Below are 17,993 nucleotides of genomic sequence, written 5' to 3'. Positions count from 1 at the left end.
GGAAGGGGGAAAGAGCTAAGACTTTATGCCTGTAGCACATGTTGCAGGAAGGTGGAGGGAGGATGCCGACTTGAGGACCTCACCAAAGCAGTCTGTGCCGAGGGGGACCCAGCTCTGCCCTCTCGCTGACTCCCTCCCTCACCCCTCCCTCACCTGAATACGAAAATTTACCCTGGGGGTGGACATTTAATGTGTTAGCCACCTTCAAGTGCACCAGTGCTAATAAATCTCCACCTGTGTTCAGACGGCATCCCTTTCCCCACCTGAACTCTTTTTAATGTTTGTTTATTTTTGAAGGAGAGAGAGAACACAAGCAGGGGAGGGGCAGAGGGAGAGGGAGACACAGAATCCGAAGCAGGCTCCAGGCTCTGAGCTGTCAGCCCAGAGCCCGACGCGGGGCTCGAACTCGCAAGCCATGAGATCATGACCTGAGCCGAAGTCGGACGCTCAACCGACTGAGCCACCCAGGCGCCCCGAGACTAATGGGTACATATATTCTGAGCGGCAGGGAGAGGAGACCCAAGAACCAGCCGCACACAGTGCGGCACGTACAAGAGTCCTTGGCACCTGCAAACGGGAACATCACACACACGAGCGGTTTCTGTCGCGCTGAGAACAAGCTTGAAAATCCAACAGAAACCTGAACAAAGCTGGGTTTTTTCCCGCAAGTTGGAACATTCGAATCAAACCCTAACCAAACCCTTGCTTGCCCACGGGTGTGGCGTCCCCTCGCACGCGGAAGGGACCCCACCTCGCTCGCACGCACGCACGCGGTTCCGGACGGCGGGAGTGAGCGGATCGGGGCGCCCCGGCACGTCACCAGCGTCCCCCCAGGGCAGGAACTCTGCACAGGCAGCAAAGAGGCCGGGCACAGTCAGGCTGTCATCTGGGACCGCGGGTCTGCGGCTCCCCCCGGGGACTCCGGGCCGCCCTGCCCGCTGCTCCCCCGAGACCCCGGGAGGCGGACGTGCATTTACGTGCAGCTGCTCTGGGAGCTGGCGACCCGTCCAGACAGAGATCTCACGGCGTGGAGAGGAGGGGTCTCCCCTCAGAGGTTCTACCAAGCGAACGGGAGCTCACGACTGTATCTGCGACATCGTTGTGAGACATGTCACTTTCTTAAGAAAGACTGGGTCCCCTGTAAACGGCCGCGTATTTCTTTGTAGTAACATGTAGTCAGAATCGGTTCTCCAATCTGATTCAATCCCCGAGCAGCAGGATTAAAAATTAACTGTTTTAAAACCCCGATAAAAAAAAAACCACAGTATTAAAACTCTACCAGAATGCTCCGGTGATAAAGGTATTTCTGTAGGGAAACATGAAAGCTTTTTGGAAGCTACTGACCCCTGACTCCTGCCGAGAACACAATCCACATTTCTGGGAAGTGTTCTGGTACTTACACCGGGACTAAATTATTGCAGGTTAAGCTTCCCTTGCCCCAGAGAACACTCTAGACCGAATTCGCCGAACAAATTCTGAGGAACATAATCACCCACTCCCAATTTTTTTTTTTACCAACATGATTCATGTTTTATTAAAAATACAATTTTTTTCCTTTACCAAGTCAGGCTGAACATCCCAGGTCTCTATTAAGAAGTGAGAAAAATACACTTAAAATTTTTTCTGAAAAACTCGTCAGAAAGTCAGTAACCGTAAAGAACAAGGCGGTCAGGGGGAGGCCGACCAGAAGTCTAAGAATTCAGTAAAATGGGGCATCTCGGACCTGTGGGACCCTATCTGGCCCGCACGTCGCTATTTCTAACGGAAGTCCGTCCAGGTGCCCGACGGCCCTCGCACTGACCCAACACGCGGGCGCTCGGGCTCGGCCGGTGCCGGGAGGACGGACGGAAGGACGGACGGGTGAGGCCAGAGAGCGCCGGCAGGACGGACTGGGAGAAGGGCCCCCGGGCCCAGAGCAGACTCACCACAGCCGCTGAGGCGTCTCTCGGGCGGTGTGGCCCCTGCCTGGAAACCGCACGGCCCGCTGCGCGAGGAACGACCAAAACCCCACGTATCCCGGTTTAGAATGAAGCGCGACAGAAAGGCCAACTCGGCCTCCTTAGGGCAAAACACCACCCGGGGAAAGATTACTTGCTTCCCATAATGAAACGGCTGAGGGCAACTTTTGGTGTCCTTTCCCTTCTCACGACACGGGGCAGGGAGGAGACTGTGGAGGCCCTGCGAGTCCCCCCTCACCCCCGGGGATGAGGCTCACGAGGGGGGGCGAGCCCAGGAGCTAAGACCGCGGCATTTCCCTCCTCGAGCTTCTCCAGGAGTTACAGACAGACGACAGGACAGCTGAGCTCAGCGGCCTGCTGGGGTCCCTTCCAGAAAGTCCTCCCAGTCACCAGGACCCAGGGGACTCTGGACTCAAGTCCGTCAGGAGACAGCAGTCCGCCGGGCGTGACGGCTCATCGTGGGCCAGGTGGGGACCTGGGCGCTCCCCTTCCACGCTCCCCAAACCCGAGCCTGTCAGCACCGCTCTGATCACCCCACGTGGCGGATGAGGAATGAGGCTCGCGGTCACCCAGAGCCACAGAGCAGCCACCGAACGCGGGGCCGAGGTTCCCACCGCGCGTCCGCGGTTCCGTCTCAGCGCTTGGGACACACACGCTTCGAGCTCCTGGCGGTGGGGCTGGCCGCCCCGGGCCCCCCGCCCCCCGGTCCCGGTGGGTCGCGGGCCCGTGAGCGCCGCGGCTCAGTCTCGGGCAGCCCTCAGCTTCCTCCGGAAGTAGTCGGGGGCGGCCTCGTACAGCCAGTCCGCGTCCACCACGCACAGGCCCCGCATGTAGCACCTGTTGGTGTAGAGCAGCTCCGTGTACACGACGCAGGCCGGCCGGCAGTGGAAGAGGACAGATGAGGGGTGGACGGCCACCGGCTGGTGCGTGTCCGTGGTCGCGTAGGTGCCGTCGGGCTGCAGCTCGGCGGTGCTCATGAACAGACTGTGGGCCAGGCAGCGGCGGATGCTCTCCACGTCCCCGCGGGAGGACACCATGGGCATCGACATCTGTCTCGGGAGGAGGAAACAGAAAGACCCGCCCGCGGTCAGGCGCACATGCGGCCCGCACGCCAGCCCGGCAGAGCGAGCACTGGCGGGCAAGGCCCCAACCTCTGCCGCCTGGGACACCGCGGGGCCGGAGGAGAGCGGCCACCGGGAAGCACACAGGCCACCAGCGCTCAGACGGGCCGGGGGACCCGGGGGGAGGGGCCTGGCCCTCTCACCCCCAGCGCGTAGGGGCTTCCTCACTCGCCTTCCTTCCCTGGCGCAGGGCTCCGGCCCTGCCTCCTGCACTCAGCCTCCCGGCACCAAGACCCCTGCCCCTCCCCCCCTGCTCCCGAGGGGAAGTCCGGGCCTCCATCAACCTGCACGCGCCCCGGGGAAGGTCACAGCGCCTTACACCCCAGGCCGCAGTCGACCAGACCGCGGGTGGACACCTGCCTGACCTGCAGTGCTGGCTCCGGTGTTCCAGGCATGGGGGGATGGGGAGGGATCTTCTGGGATGGGGAGGGATGGGAAGGGCAGGAAATCTGTCCGCTCTGCTGCTGCTCCCGTGAGCCGAGGCAGAAGGCAGGAAGCAGGGGGAAGAGGGGCGTGCAGACAGAGGCCAACTAGGGGACGAGCACCCGGAACATTTCTGGCTCCTGGCAGCGTCCTCTGCTTCCCGCTTCCTTCCTGTCCCTCTGGGGCTCGACTATGTCCGTAGGCTCCCACAGAAACTGTTCTATCCCCACTTGTCCCTTTAAGATGGCTCAAGGGGTGGGTCGCCTGGGTGGCTCAGCCGGTTAAGCGTCTGACTTCGGCTCAGGTCGTGATCTCTCGGTCTGTGAGTTCGAGCCCCGCGTCGGGCTCTGTGCTGACGGCTCGGAGCCTGGAGCCTGCTTCCGATTCTGTGTGTCCCCCTCTCTCTACCCCTCCCCTGCTCATGCTCTGTCTCTCTCTGTCTCAGAAATAAACAAACATTAAAAAAATATTTTCTTTAAAACAAAGATGGCTCGAGGGGTTTGTTTTTTGCAAACTGCTGATCCCCGCCTGACGAGACCTTCTTTCTCTCCTCTGTGGGGACACTGTCAGCTGTCACCACCTCCAGGGAGCCCCCGAGTCCTGCAGCTAGCCGTGGTCTCTCCTTCCAGGCGGCCGCTCTGGCGCCCACCGGCTGTGATTCGGGGCAAACGCCTTCACTTCTTTAGGCTCTGGTTCATCATTTGTAAAACAGGAATAACACAGAACCTCATCAGGGCGAGATGAGGATTTCAAACGAGCAAATGCGTGAAAAGGACTCAGAACGGTGCCTCAGTGAGCGCTTCACAGACCACAGCCACACCGTTACCGCCGCCAGATCTGCCCTCTGGATTGTTCCCTGAGAGGAGGAGTGTGAGGCCCATTCGCAAAGCCCAGGACCCCGACCGACGCCTGGCGCGGAGGCGCCACCGGCCGCTGACGCGCCCTCAGTTCAGGACGAGGAGCTGCCAGTGACGCCTCCGCTGCCAGTGACGACAGGGAGGACCCGGGGAGCCACGGGACGGGACGGCCGGGCAGGACGACTGCTCAGGAACAAGAGGGCCCGGGAAACCACGTGAGATACAGAACACGGCAACCACGACAAGAAATCACCTAACTGCCAGCGACGGGCGATGGGACCAGATGCGGGCCTGGGGATGGGGGCGGGGGGAACAGCGGCCCCCTGGAAACGCGCGGACACGGCCTACGCTGAGGGGCCGTCTCGGAAGAGGCAGGGACTTCCACCACGGAGTTCGTGACCGCTCGACCACGGGAGCGACCACGGGAGCAGCCGACGTAAACCACTCGCCTCTGCGGGAAGACGCGGAGTGTCCTACAGCCGTCGGTGTGCGCGTGAAAGGACTCAGAAGCCACACAGGCTCCGAGGGGGAGCACAAGCTAAGAGCACACTTGGGGGGTGCGACTTCCCAGTGGCGAAATGCGTGGGACGCGGGGACGCGGTCACCACCGCTGCCGTAAACCCGAAAATGACGGAACGCGTGCGCCAGCCGCACTGAAAAACGACCTTGGGGGGCGATACGGCGGGTGTCTCGCAACCTAGATTCCACCCGGAGGTTCATTCCGTGCATGAAGCACAGATATGTGTCTAGGAAGATGGTCATCGGCACTTGGGCGAGTGTCGCGCGGGGCCTGCTTCCCTACGATGCGGGGCGTACGACGGACGGCCACGAGGTCACCGGAAAGGGCGGTGAGACGCAGGTCCACAGGCACCAAGACACCCGGACACAGGGCGTGTGCAAGGACACCCCGTGGGAAAAGTTGCAAAACTTGTACTCTGTTTCTTTAAAAAAGAAAACCGTGTGTGTGTGCGTACGTGTACGTGTGCACACACAGTGAGGGAGACAAACACACACAAACATACGTGTGCAGGAAAAGACTGGAAGGCCCTACGCCAGACGGCTAACCCTGGTCTGTCTTTGGAAGGGCAGGATGTGGGAGAAGTTGTTTCAGCCCGTCTGTGCTGTTTTCCGCGCCGTATCGACTTGTAACAAGCAAGTAATCTGAACAAAGTAACAAAGATATTCCCGCCAGAAAAGTAAATCTCAGAATTGACAAATAATTTTAAAGTTTTCAAGAGCGGAGGGGCGCCTGGGTGCCTCAGTCTGTTAAGCGTCAGACTCTCGGTTTTGGCTCAGGTCACGATCTCATGGTTTGTGAGTTCGAGCCCTGCATCAGGGTCTGTGCTGACAGTGTGGAGCCTGCTTGACATTCCCTCCCTCCCCGTCTCTCTGCCTCTCCACTCAAAATAAATAAACAGAAAACCAAAACAACAACAAAAAACCAAAACAAAAAACAAGGCTGCAGAAAACAGACAGAAGTGGTGATAGGTCGAACTGTGGGTAATATTTACTTCCTTCCTTATTTTTACATTTCCCTACGATGAGGCTTTCTCTCGTAACCATTAGCAACGAGCAATCTGAAACTTCCCGCCTGGAAACAAGGGACAGGTTAGAGCCCCAGAGGCGCCAGGAGGAGAGGTACCTTCAGGCAGATGTCCCTCAGCTGTGCTCGGACTTCGCCTGCCAGCATCACGTTCTTGCTGTTGACAAAATTCTCTTTGCACCAATCCTGAACAGGAGAGACAGAGAGAGACGTCACAACCCTCACGCTTCTGCCGAGGGAAAAACGGACAGGACCCGGAGGACAGCTGAATTCAGAGGGAGGACTTCAGTCAGCAAAAAACGGTATAGGAAAATAGGAAAATAACTTTATACCAAAAAGCATGAACCGTAAGGGGAAACAGTAACACCTCAGAGTTAAACTAAAGCTGTCCTCACGTGGGGGCGCCTGGCTGGCTCAGTGGGTGCAGTGTGCGACTCTCCTTCATGGGGTCATGAGCTCGAGCCCCATTTGAGCCCCACGCTGGGTGCAGAGATGATTGACAAAAATGAAACTTAGAAAAGAAGTCTCCTTATGTCAGGTCACCATAAAAAAGCCAGACTGGGGTGTTCGATCCACTATAGCCAATAAAGGATAAATCACCTCCAGGACAGATTTAAAGAGCTTCTCCGTATCAATTAGAAAATGACCAAGAACCTGGCAGAAAAATGGGCAGAAAAGCCGACACACAGAGGAGTTAGTTCAAACGTCCAATCATCTTCTGCAAGGACGCCGTCCGCTGAGGAATCGCGGCGAAGTAACGCAGACGCGATCCCGTCTCCATCGACCAAGAGTCAGGACGGCGAAGCGGGGGCTCGTGTCCACGGCCGCGGGCGGATGACCAAGGAGGACGGGCCGCGGGGAGACGCGGCGCTCACGGTGTGGCACGTGGGGGCTCCGAAGCGAAAGCACACGGTCGTGTGGGACACGGGCCGACGTCAGGACGGCAGTGACAAGACGGAAGGACGGGACAGCGTTTTCTGTCCTTAAACATAAACTGAGGCAACCACAGCAAGACGTCTGCAACTCCTAGACCTGAGAGGGGCCGTTCAGGAGGGACCGCGCCCCGACACGGACGGAGTCAGGGCGCGCACACGGGCACCACACGGGTCTCTCTGAGGGATGGAAGGACGGACCCGAGCGTCTCTGAAGGCACGCATCATGCCGCCTCGCTCGTGGACAAGGCTCGCGTCAGCGCTCGGGTTCGCTAGCGAGGGAAACACAACAGGATTTCTGCTTTGATGGAAAAGGGCGAAAGGAAACAGCTCTGCGTCTGCTCTGCGGGGGCCCCTAGGAGGCAGCGCGCCCGCCCCCGCGCCCGCACCGCCAAGCTCCCGGCCCTGGAGCTCCGCCAGGGGAGCATCTGCGCTTCACCTGCATTACTCTGAGTATCCGTTAGCAACATGGGACCTCACGTATCAGGAAAGCCCCAGAGAGGCTATCGTTGGGGTCTGGGAACCCACAAGAAAGTTCCACATAAACCAACGACCGCTTCTTCACTTTACGCCCCTTCGGCTCAGGAAACGTTTCACAGGACGCGCTACTTTCAGATCTTGGAGAAGATCCAGAAGGGCGCTTCCGTCCTGTCGGAGGAACTGAAATAGCCTACGAGCAAAAGCCGCCGTGAGGAAAGTCAGGGGCAGGCGGGGAAGACGCATTTGTGGCTAAGAAGCGCGGTCCCCAAACACGGGGAACTTGCCCCCTCGGAGCACCAGTTCGACAGAAACAGGACGGAGGCCTGGCGACCCCCGTGCGCAGGCGCATCGGCACCCGGCTCCGTCCTCGCGGCTCCGTGGGAGATCCTGCCAGAGAGGAAGGATCTCGTGCTCCGATCTCGAGGCGGGAGGGAGGCGGGTTCGGGGGAGACGCGAGACTGACCTTGTTCCCGCCGGCGCTTCTGAAGGCCCGGTAGACGTTGAGCAAGGTGACGTGGTCGCCCTCGCTGGACACGAACTTCCTGCGGACGGCCTGCACCTCATCCCGCCGGGAGGGAGGGTTGCACAGGACGCTGTCCACGGACAGCAGGGAGACGATGGTCAGCATCTCCTCCGTGCAGTGGAACTTGGGGGACAGGAGGATGGCCTGCACGTCGAAGGCACACACGGTGTGAGGCACGGTCTCCCCGGCATCCGAACACGGTTTTTGCGCGCGTGCACGTGCGCACACACACACACGCTCGCGCACTTCCCTTCCGAGGCCTCGCGGGGCACATGCTGCCCGAACCAGGCTTACCTATGTTCACGTCACCGCACGTTTTCGTAGAGCCCGTGACTGCCCTCCCGCGGATTCCCACGTTCCTGATGGGGGGCCCGTGCGTATGTGGGTTTGAATCGCACACAGAACGGGAGTCCGCGTCACGCACGGAGCACGGTGTGCGGATTAAGCCAGGGGCACCGCGGTGAGCCCTCTGCCGTGCGAGGGCCGGCGTGCAGCGTCGCGAAGGGGGACCGAGGCCGGCGGGGGCGACTCACTTTGGCGAACCTGGGCTCTAAAGGGAAAGCTGCCATCTTCCTTCCGAGCGGACTCAGGGTGAGCTGCCCGTCCTTCCGCTCCAGGGCTCCCAGCAGCTCCAGCTGTGCCACGGCCGCCTGAATGTGGTCTGCAGACGGAGACAGAAGACGGAGCGACACGTCGCAAAGACGAAGACTTCTGAGGGCGCCACGTCAAGCCGCAGCATCGATCACAGCCGCCACCGTCCCCAGGGCTAGGCCGCTAACGACATCGCTGCCTTCTAAAGTAATGGCCTGTGTTCGGTAAGATGTGTGTCACCTTTAAACCCAGCTACGTCACACGCACGAATCCCGCCCATAGGTACACTCGTATGTGGTACCGGGACCGGTCTCTCCAGAAGCAGAGACTCCCAGGAGCACCTGAGGGGCTCAGTGGGTTAAGCGTCCGACTTCGGCTCAGGTCATGATCTCGCGGTTCGTGAGTTCGAGCCCTGTGTCGGGCTCTGGGCTGACGGCTCAGAGCCTGGAGCCTGCTTTGGACTCTGTCTCTCTCTCTCTCTCTCTCTCTGCCCCTCCCCTGCGTGTGCTCTCTGTCTCTCAAAAATAAGTAAACGTTAAAAAACAAAACAAACAAAACCAAAGAAAAAGCAAGAAGGCGATGAAAGAAGAGAGGGAAACTGGCTCTTGAAGACAGCCAGCAGCCAAAGCCACCGTCTGCAAGAACCCCAGTGAGCTCCCTCCCTCCAGGGGGACCGCCAACAGAGGCCAGGAACCCATCAAATTCTAGTCCAGAGGAAAGAACCTTTCCGGCCCTTCCGCCGGCCCTTCCGGCGGCCTTGGGAGCCGCTGCAGCTCCCGGGACCCCCCACCGTTGTGGGACCCCCGCGAGGACGGCTCCCGGGAGAATCTGTACCCTCGAGATCCGCGGGCGCCCCTCCGACAGCTGGTGCTGCCATGCGACCAAACGAAAGTAAACAGAGAGCCCCCCCGGATGGTTCCTGGCGAGTCTAGTGTTTGTCGTAGGGCCACGCGGACGACCGCCTACCTGGAGAGGGCTTGGACATGAAGTCGAAGGTGAGCACGTCGGGCACTTTCATTGCCAGGAGCTGCAGCATCACGCCGGCCAGGTTACACCTGCGAGGAGGGAGACGCAGGTGGCCCCCGGGCTCTGGCCGGCTCCCCCGGCAGGGGGGGTGGGGGACGGCGGCAGGGCGGGAGCGCCGGTGGCCCACCTCTGGATCTCTGGCACGGTCATCTTGTCAAACTTCTCGAACTCGTCCTCCGTGTACAGCCGGTAACAGACGCCACTGTCCTCCCTGCCGGCCCGGCCCGTGCGCTGCCAGGCCTGGGTCTTTGACACGCGCTGCACGGCCAGCACCTCCAGGCCGCCGTCTGCGGGGAGAACGGCCGCGTCAGAGCGACGTTCAGCGCGTGAACCCACCGTTCCTGCGGCGCTCCTCAGGACGCCGCACCGGGGGTCCTCCCTGCCACGCGAGAGTCCGGAAAAGTCCCGGCTGCACTGGAGAGCGAACCCAGACTGCTCAGCCGTCGGCAGCGTGAGGCGTGTTGCTGAAATGGCAGATGGCCGCGTGTGTGCTGCAGGGGCCGGGACCGCAGCCCCAGGCTCTGGCTGAGGCCACGGACTGAGGCTTTCCCGGGGCCCGGGAAACGAGGGTGGCCGGTCACCCTCCCGATCAATGCCTGGGGACCGGATACGCCCGGTCCTTTGTGCAGTGTGCCCCGCGTGCCCCCCCCCCCCCCCCCCGCCCCACGCCTGGCCCCAGCTCTGCTCTAAGAGGGAGGCGATGTGATGGCGTCACTCCCAGGAGCAGACGTGACGAATGTCCTGATTGAGGTGTGCCCTATGCCAGGCCTGGGGGACGGGTTCTTCCACACGCCACCCCTAAGAACACGTGTGTGAAGGTCCGTGCCCTCGGATGCTTAGGAGCGCATTTTGATCAGGCTTTTGGGAGCAATTGCTTCCGCTGCCTCTAATCCTCTGTGGACTGAAGCAAGGTCGAGAGCAGACGGGACCTGGACCTCAGGCCGGCTTGCATTGCACACGCTTGGGGATCAGCTAGTGCCTCCCCGGCCCAGGGAGGCTTCCTTCCTAGGAAGCCGGAGCCCAGACGTCCCTCCCAACAAAGGTCCTGCCGCGGGGTCAGGTCGTGCCCGGCCACTCCTCTCAACCTGGCAGGACCTGGGCTCCCGTCCTGCCCTGCCTCGCCCTCGCTGCTGCCGCAGGGCCCCTTCCTGGGGCACAGGCTCCCTCGCGCCGTGCGCCCCGAACCCCCGTCAACGGTGGCGAGTCTCGGCACAAGGCGCTCACTGGGAGAAGCCGGGGGGCTCACTGCGGGGAAGGGGTGCCCGCGGGCTAGCTTCTCACCGGGATTATACTTCTTTGCTTTAACCATGCCCGTGTCGACTACGTATTTTATTCCCGGAATGGTTATGGAGGTTTCGGCAATGTTGGTGGAAATGATCACTTTGCGACAGCCCTGAAAGGAAGGAGAAACCAGAAAAGGCGTGTGGCGCACACGGGATTCACAAGCTTTAGAGCATGCTCCTCACCATCAACCTCCACAGTCCAGCCACAATCAAGAGCCGACGGCGTCATTGTTGACGAGTAACCACTACAGAAGGGTGAGTAAAAGCTCATCCCGAGGGGACGAGACGCAGCGGGCCAGGCGGGGGGGGGGTTGCTGGACCCCTGGCCCGGCGGGGACGTCCCGTGTGCTCCCCGCCTCTGGGGGCTGCCGCGTTTACGGCAGAATGGGAGCGCCACCTACCTCGTCAGTTCTGCAGCGGGTGAGGCCGTGTGCGCGGGGCGCACGCGGGGTGTGGGTGGAGCGTATGCAGGGTGTACACAGGGCGTACGTGGGATCCACGCGGGGTGCGCGCAGTGCCCGGCATGGCACCCGGTGCCCAATGTCGCGGGCGAACGAGGCCGGTCCGTGTCGGACTTAGGGGGTGCTGCCGTTCACGTTCCGGCCCTGCCCCCGCCCGCACCCGACAACGGTCTCCCTGCTCGTACGTCGGCGTGGGACCCGCCTGGGGCCCAGGACGGCGGCGCCCTCACCTTCGGGGCTCCCTGGAAGACACGGAGCTGCTGGGCGTAGGGCAGGGAGGCGTACAGAGGCAGGACCAGCAGGGAGGGGCAGCCGTCCGGGAGGTGCCTGGCGATGTCTCGGCAGATCTTGCTCGTGGCTTCGATCTCCTCCTGGCCGGTGAGGAACACCAGGATGTCCTGAGAGGGGGGGGCCTCCTGCGGAAGGGGAAGCGCGGGATTACCAGGTGCCGACGAAAGCACAGCCCCAGGGAGCAGGAGAGGGGTCACTGATGAAGCTCCCGGGGTTATCTTGTTAACGTGGACAACATGTAAATGAGCCTGGACGTGGGGGTCTCCCCTGGGAGGGCGGCCCCACCGTAACGCACGAAGCCAGGACGGCGGTGAGTGTGTTCAAAAGCCAGCTGAGGCAATACCGGAGGAAGGTCAGCAGACGGCAAGGTGACAGGACAGTACCACGAAGGGCACAAGCCGGCCAAAAAACCTGCAGAAGCCTCCCTTCCTTCCCTGGAGCCGGCCAGACGGAAGCCACCTTGGGGAAACCGTGGCGGTGGGAACGGCCAGAAGCAGTCGCGCTGGAAGAGGAGCCCTCACTGAACGATGCCGCCAAAAGCACGGTCGCACAGCCAAACGATGCCGCACGCGGGCAAGCGCCTGAGACCCCGGACCTAACGGGCTGTCACCTCTGCAAGGTCAGCAGCGTCCAGGCGTTAACGACATACTCCTGCACACGATCCTTCCTGCAAGTCTGTTCAGGTGTCTTAATCAGCAAGATGCTTACGTGACGAGATGGCTGAAAACGCTGAACTGTGCTAAATACACGTGCGCGCGTGTGTGTCTATGCGAAAACGTGTGTACGTTTACGTGTGTGTGCACGTGGCTTTTACAGCCCGGTACTAACAGGACAGATGTTCACAAGTACACACAACGGGACAAATCTCAGACAGTCAAAACCTCATCCGTGGGACTCATCAAAGCCACCATGGAGCCCGAACACATCTGCAGCCACCACTCAGGACCCATCCTCACCGAGCTTGCTTTTTGGCAGGTGGACGCCTTCCTTGATCTAAAGGACAGTGAAGCGGTAAGCCCAGAGCAACAAAGGCAGCAGAGGAGAAAAGGGACCAGAAGCTTCGACCTGTTCTGAAAGACGAAGGAGACGGGGAGCGAATGGCGTGCTGGACGGAGGCGCTCCGGCCGGGGAGCGGTCTGAAGGGCCCGCGGCCACCGGAGATGGGCCCGTCTCCCCGGAGAAGAAAGGCCCAGGACCCGGCAGTGAGGCAGAGGCGGGTCAGGGGAGGTGGAACCGAGGGTGGCACGGTCGACCCCTGTGCCCTCCTCCGCCTACGAGGGAGGAGGCTGGGAAGACACGGGAGGCCAGAATGCGGTTCGGCCCAGAGGTGTGGCCGAAGGAAGAGTCCAGACAGATGCACAGAGCAAGAGGCGGGGAGGGAGGTGTCTAAATCCTCACCTACCGCGGCAGGAAACTTAAAACACGGCAGGAGCGGCATCGGCGGGTAACACTGCAAATACTAACGTGAATCCAGGGGAAGCAGTCAGGGGAGCCAAGAACGCAACCCGAGAGACGGGATCCGGAACGCGGCAGTAAAATCAGCTGCCGGTTTCCCGGTCCTTACACAGCTAGCTGCTGACTTTTTAAACTTTAAACTACACACTCACCACTTAGATTGGAATAAAAATTAGTTTTAAAAAATTGGCCTCTGGTTTTCTCAGAAAGTTACGAGTTTTAAAAGATAAACAAAAAAACGAGATGATTTAATCACTCAAACTTCTGAGTAGGTCTTTAATAAGATGAGAAGAAATTTTGACACGTTTCTCTAATTCGGTTTTTCTAAAAGGAAAAAAAAAAAGCCAAAAGCTCCAAATGGCCACCCGTTTTGGGGTCGATACCAACTTTTTTAACAACGACGTGGCCAACAGCAGAGAACGTAGCGTCTCACTGACTTCCTCCCGCTACACGTCATGCCCTTCTCACTGGGACTTCCGATCAGTCTGCTCTGACAGGATGTTTCCTGGCTCGGCTGAGGCGTGATGCCGGCAGAGCTGAGTTATTCTTCTTTTTAGAGAAAATAAGAATTGCCGTAAAAAAGAACAAGAGGCCGGACAGGCCCCTCGTCTCAACGGCACAGCTCGTGGGCTGTCCCGGTCGGTAGCTTTTCTCGTCCAGGCGGCACGGGGAGCCAGACCTCTGCGGGGCCCGCCCGCACCTGCCCGTACCTGGTGGATCTGGAAGACGGAGACGAGAGCGGCGTGCAGGTAGTCCTGCTGGGGCTGTTTGGTGTAAAACACCTGGATGGGATGCTGCCGACCCTCCAGGTAGAGGACGGGCGCCCCGCCGAAATACTGCGAGAACAGATCCACGTCCATCGTGGCGGACATCACGATCACCTGCGTCCGGGACGGAAGAGGACGGTGGGGAAGCCACACCGGGCCGGCCTTTCTGTGCCCTCCCCGTGACAGTGAGCCTCCCCGCGTTGGCAAGCAGAGCGCGGGCCCCTCTGGCGAGCGCACCACACCTACTTTGAGAGGCAGCCTCCCCAGCTCCTTCCTCCGCTTCTGCGCGGCCTTCACGACCCCGAAGAGCACGTCCGTGTGGACGGTCCGTTCGTGGGCTTCGTCCAAAATGACACAGCTGTACTTCCGGAGCAAGGAGTCTGAAATCGCTTCTCGCAGAAGCATGCCGTCCGTCAGGAACTTGATCCTGGTGTCATCAGAGCTGATGTCGTCAAAGCGCACGGAATAGCCAACCTGCGTGGGGGATGGTCCCACCGTCACTCGGTGAGCACCTGCGTAACCGGCGCTGAGCAGGCACTTGTGTCCTCACGGGGGACGACGCCAACGCCGACCCTCCCCTGCTCCCTTGGGCACAGACAGACAGTGGACAGGGCACAGACAGACAGAGGACGGGTCCCTTTAGCTGCGATTAGGATACACGTCACAAGGAACCTAAAATGAGGCTACTTCCCCAGGTACTTGATAATTTTGAGTGACGCTTCGTACAGCTGGGAGAAGACTGGAAGGTTCTCGAGTGCGTGCATGCACAAGCACACACAGAGCTGACCTACACACGGTTCTGGGGCTCACTCTCAATACCCATATATACGCTGTATGTACGTATAGACACATATACGGACGAGACAGTTAGTGGAGTTACTGAAGCCTGAAACATGCTCGAGGAAACAGCTATCCGACTTGCCAACAGATTCTGAAAGCAGAGTGCATGTCACTGACAGCCTGTCGGCCCTGCGGTGTGTGAGGGGCTGGAGAAAGACTCGGGGACAGGCCTAAGGACTGTGGCAAGAGCGGGCCTCCCTGCACAGCGGTCTTGTCCGGAAAGCACAGCGCGGGGGAGCGGGCGGCTGTCGTTAAAGAAGGAGGTGACGTACCAGCTTCCCGAGTTCAGTTCTCTTCTCGTCCGAGACTCGAGACGCAAGAGAGATGGCGGCCACCCGGCGAGGCTGGGTCACCGCGATGACACCCTGGCGGCCAACGCCCCCCTCGTAGAGGTACTGCGGGAGCTGAGTCGTCTTCCCAGAGCCCGTCTCCCCTGAGAGAGGAAACAAGTCTCGTTCACGTGCAAACTGAAACAAATTCCACCAAAGTCGGGAGAAAAAGATAAAATACTGGAGTTGATAGAGCTGAGAAAGCCACAGGACATCGGGCACTCGTGTGAGCTGCTCGTAGAGTGTTGGGTGGGACTGCTTCTCGGAAGGCCGAATTAGGTGCGTAACATCTTTAAGATGTGCACACCCTAGACCCACAATTCCACCTGCAAGAATTAATTCTGAGGAAATAATTAAAGATACATGTAAAGGTATAGTTTCAGAGAGGTTTTATTCAGCTTCGCTCATGACGGCAAATAACGGGAAACAATGTGTATGTTCAACTGCAATGAACTACAACGGTTACGTAAAAAAGAATAAACGAGGGGCGCCTGGGTGGCTCAGTCGGTTGAGCATCCGACTTTGGCTCAGGTCATGACCTTGCAGTTCGTGAGTTCGAGCCCCGCGCTGGGCTCTGTGCCCACAGCTCGGAGCCTGGAGCCTGCTTCAGTTCTGTGTCTCCTTCTCCCAAAAGTAAACATTAAAAAACCACAAAGTTTAAAGAAAGATCATAAACGAGATGGACCACTGGAAGCCACACGCACTCCTACACAGCAGCCACTGTCCTTTCTTTCAGACCCCTGGCCCACACCATTAGGCAACACCTGCCGTGGCCACGTCTCCCTTGCAAACTCCACAGGATGAGTCAGACCCGCGCGCTCTCTCCCTGGGGCTGCCCCGGTGGCCTCCTCCGCACCGCCTCCCAGCACTGACCACCTTACACTGTGCAGAAGTGTCTACAAGTTTCCATCCTCCATGCCACAAGCTCCCGGAGGGCAGAGAAGGTCCCCACCTGCCTCTTCCCCGGATCTAAGCATCCTACATGCAGCAAGCACACCTTATGTCCTGTCCCCGTGGGTTCCTTGGTCCCTAAGTAGAACCAAGAACTCAGGAAACCTGGGCATCCCTCCCTCCCTGGCCACCGCGTCTTCTACCTTAGCGCCCCAAATCCAATTATCCTCGCAGACTAAGAATTTGATTTTTCCGCTGCACTCCTTCTGCTGAACCCACCAGGCAAAACCCCAAAAGTGGACCAACGTCTCCCTGTCCATCTTTTCTGCTCCTACCCCAGGCGACTGAGCATTACTAAGGTAAAATCACCCATCTGTGCAGACCGAGACATCTGTGAGCTGGCAGTGGGGCCGTCGATCCCTGTTCTTGTTTCTGCGGCCTGCCTCTGTCCCCATCCTCCCCCCAGGGCCTGCCTCACGCCCCGTGGCTCCCAAGCTCAGCAGAGCTCCTGCACCTGTTCCACACGACAAGCCAAGTCCCCCTCCCCTACACACTCTTCCCCAGCCACATCTATGGTCACCTCCTCTCTCCAGCCCCCAGCCTGCTGGATACCCTTCCTCCTATTCCAGGCCAGCCGGGCATCTAGCCCTTGTGTCCAAGTGCCCCTGCTTTGGCAGCCCCCCCCCACCGGGCCCCCAGTCTCTGCTCTTAGTGCCCACTTTCCATCTTCAGCCTCCCTCTCCACTGAGCGCTTCCTCTCGAATCCCTCAGCTCCCTTCCCTTTCTCCAACAGGAGCCTGCTCTCACTGCCTTTCCTCCCTCACCCCTGCTCAGCCCAGTGACAAATGAACTCCCGCCCGCCACAGCTCTGCTGAAAGAGCGCTCGATGGGATCTGCGTGGTTGCTCCCTGTGTTATGGGCCCTCGCTGGGGCATCTGTTCCTCTGGCTACGCTCCCCCAGATCTTCCTCCCTCTGAAGCTCATCCTCTCGGTGCCTCCTGAGCCTCCCCTGCAGGCGGCTCACCCCCACCTCCAGGCGCCGAAGGCCCTCCCTCGGGCCGCCTCCCACACCTGCTCGGACCCACACTCTTGCAAGCCCCAAAGTCCCCCGCGCGGCTCTCCGCCGGGCACCTCGGTCGCTGCCCCCGGGGCTGTGGGTGCCTCCAGAGTGGGGCTTCCTCCCCCCCCCTCCCCCCCCCGGGGCCGCTCCGGGGCTGGCTCTGAGATACACGTCAGGGCACCTCGGGCCGGCCAGAGAACGAGGCGCGGCCACTCACCGATGAGGACGGCGCTGTCCAGGTTTCGGAGCTGGGCCAGCAGCTGCCCCCGCGCCTGGAAAATCGGCAGGCTCCGGCGCTGCCGCTCCACCGCCTCGGGGTAGGGGCTGGCCGCGGGCTGGGCCAGGGCCGGCTGCTGCTGCCTCCGGCCGCCTCCGCCGCCGCCGCCCGCGGTCAGCAGCATCACCACGCGCCCCCCGGGAGGCCCGCAGCCCGGCCGGAACCTCTTGGCCGGCGGGAAGCCCGCCTCCTCCGGCATGTCGGGCGCGCGCCGTGACTGGCGGCCGAGGCCCCGGCAGGCGCCGGCCAGCGCGCACCGCCCCTTCCTGCGGGGGCTGCCGGCGACCACTGATGACCTCACGGACGCCACCGGCCTTCCGGGCGGGCCCGCGCCCTCCAGCATGCACTGGGCGCCTGGGACGGCGTGCACGCGACGGCGGGCAGAACCGGGCCCGTGGTACGACCGCGAAAGCGGCCCGGAGCGACAACAGCGAGGGGCGGCGCGTAAGGTTCCGCTCGAACTTCTCCCCACCCCCGGATTAAAGACGACGATCTTCTGGACAGTTTCGGTGTCCAGATGAGACTGTGTCCTTCCAGTGAACGCGCGTTTCCCCTTCTCTGCCCGCAGCAATCCCCGCTCTGCTTACTTTCGTAAAATCTGAGAGCAGAACGCAAACATTTGCATGATTTAGTCCTCTCTAGGTGTTACGTGGATGGTGGCCCCGGGAAGAAACCGAGCCCCTGAAATTCCTTAAAGTCGCCCAGATGTGGCCCACCTCGCGTTACAGAAGACGAGGGCGTTAAAGCACATGCTCTATGATGGTCGAATATCCTCAGAAGACTGTCCCAGGGGCCCCGGTCCTCTCCCGTCCGAGATGCAGGCCCTGAATCTGCCTGCTGCCCTGCTGGTCCTCGGCTGTCCCGGCCGGACTCTCAAGGTCTCTG

The 17,993-nt window shown here is 60.4% G+C and overlaps 1 protein-coding gene across 2 annotated transcripts; it reads right to left on the bottom strand.

Moving 5' to 3' along the window:
• Window positions 1-1,502: 1,502 nt before the first annotated feature.
• DHX33 (DEAH-box helicase 33) lies at window positions 1,503-17,938 on the bottom strand. Of its 2 annotated transcripts, none has more exons than XM_043582753.1 (12): window positions 17,049-17,938; window positions 14,824-14,984; window positions 13,958-14,185; window positions 13,655-13,825; window positions 11,429-11,614; window positions 10,736-10,847; window positions 9,582-9,741; window positions 9,395-9,483; window positions 8,371-8,498; window positions 7,778-7,981; window positions 6,002-6,088; window positions 1,503-3,007 (listed from the first exon to the last, which is right to left on the bottom strand). In XM_043582753.1, the coding sequence occupies exons 1-12, from the start codon at window positions 17,449-17,451 to the stop codon at window positions 2,699-2,701; spliced, it is 2,238 nt and encodes a 745-aa protein (XP_043438688.1). In that variant the 5' UTR covers window positions 17,452-17,938; the 3' UTR covers window positions 1,503-2,698. The 2 variants fall into 2 exon arrangements, with proteins under 2 accessions (XP_043438688.1, XP_043438689.1); XM_043582754.1 differs by lacking the exon at window positions 1,503-3,007 and adding an exon at window positions 7,558-7,701 and having other exon boundaries at window positions 17,049-17,369.
• Between the last annotated feature and the right edge of the window lie 55 nt (window positions 17,939-17,993).

Source organism: Prionailurus bengalensis, chromosome E1 (assembly GCF_016509475.1).
Source record: "Prionailurus bengalensis isolate Pbe53 chromosome E1, Fcat_Pben_1.1_paternal_pri, whole genome shotgun sequence".
NCBI classification, from domain to species: Eukaryota; Metazoa; Chordata; class Mammalia; order Carnivora; family Felidae; genus Prionailurus; species Prionailurus bengalensis.
This window is presented reverse-complemented; position numbering and strand designations above follow the sequence as displayed.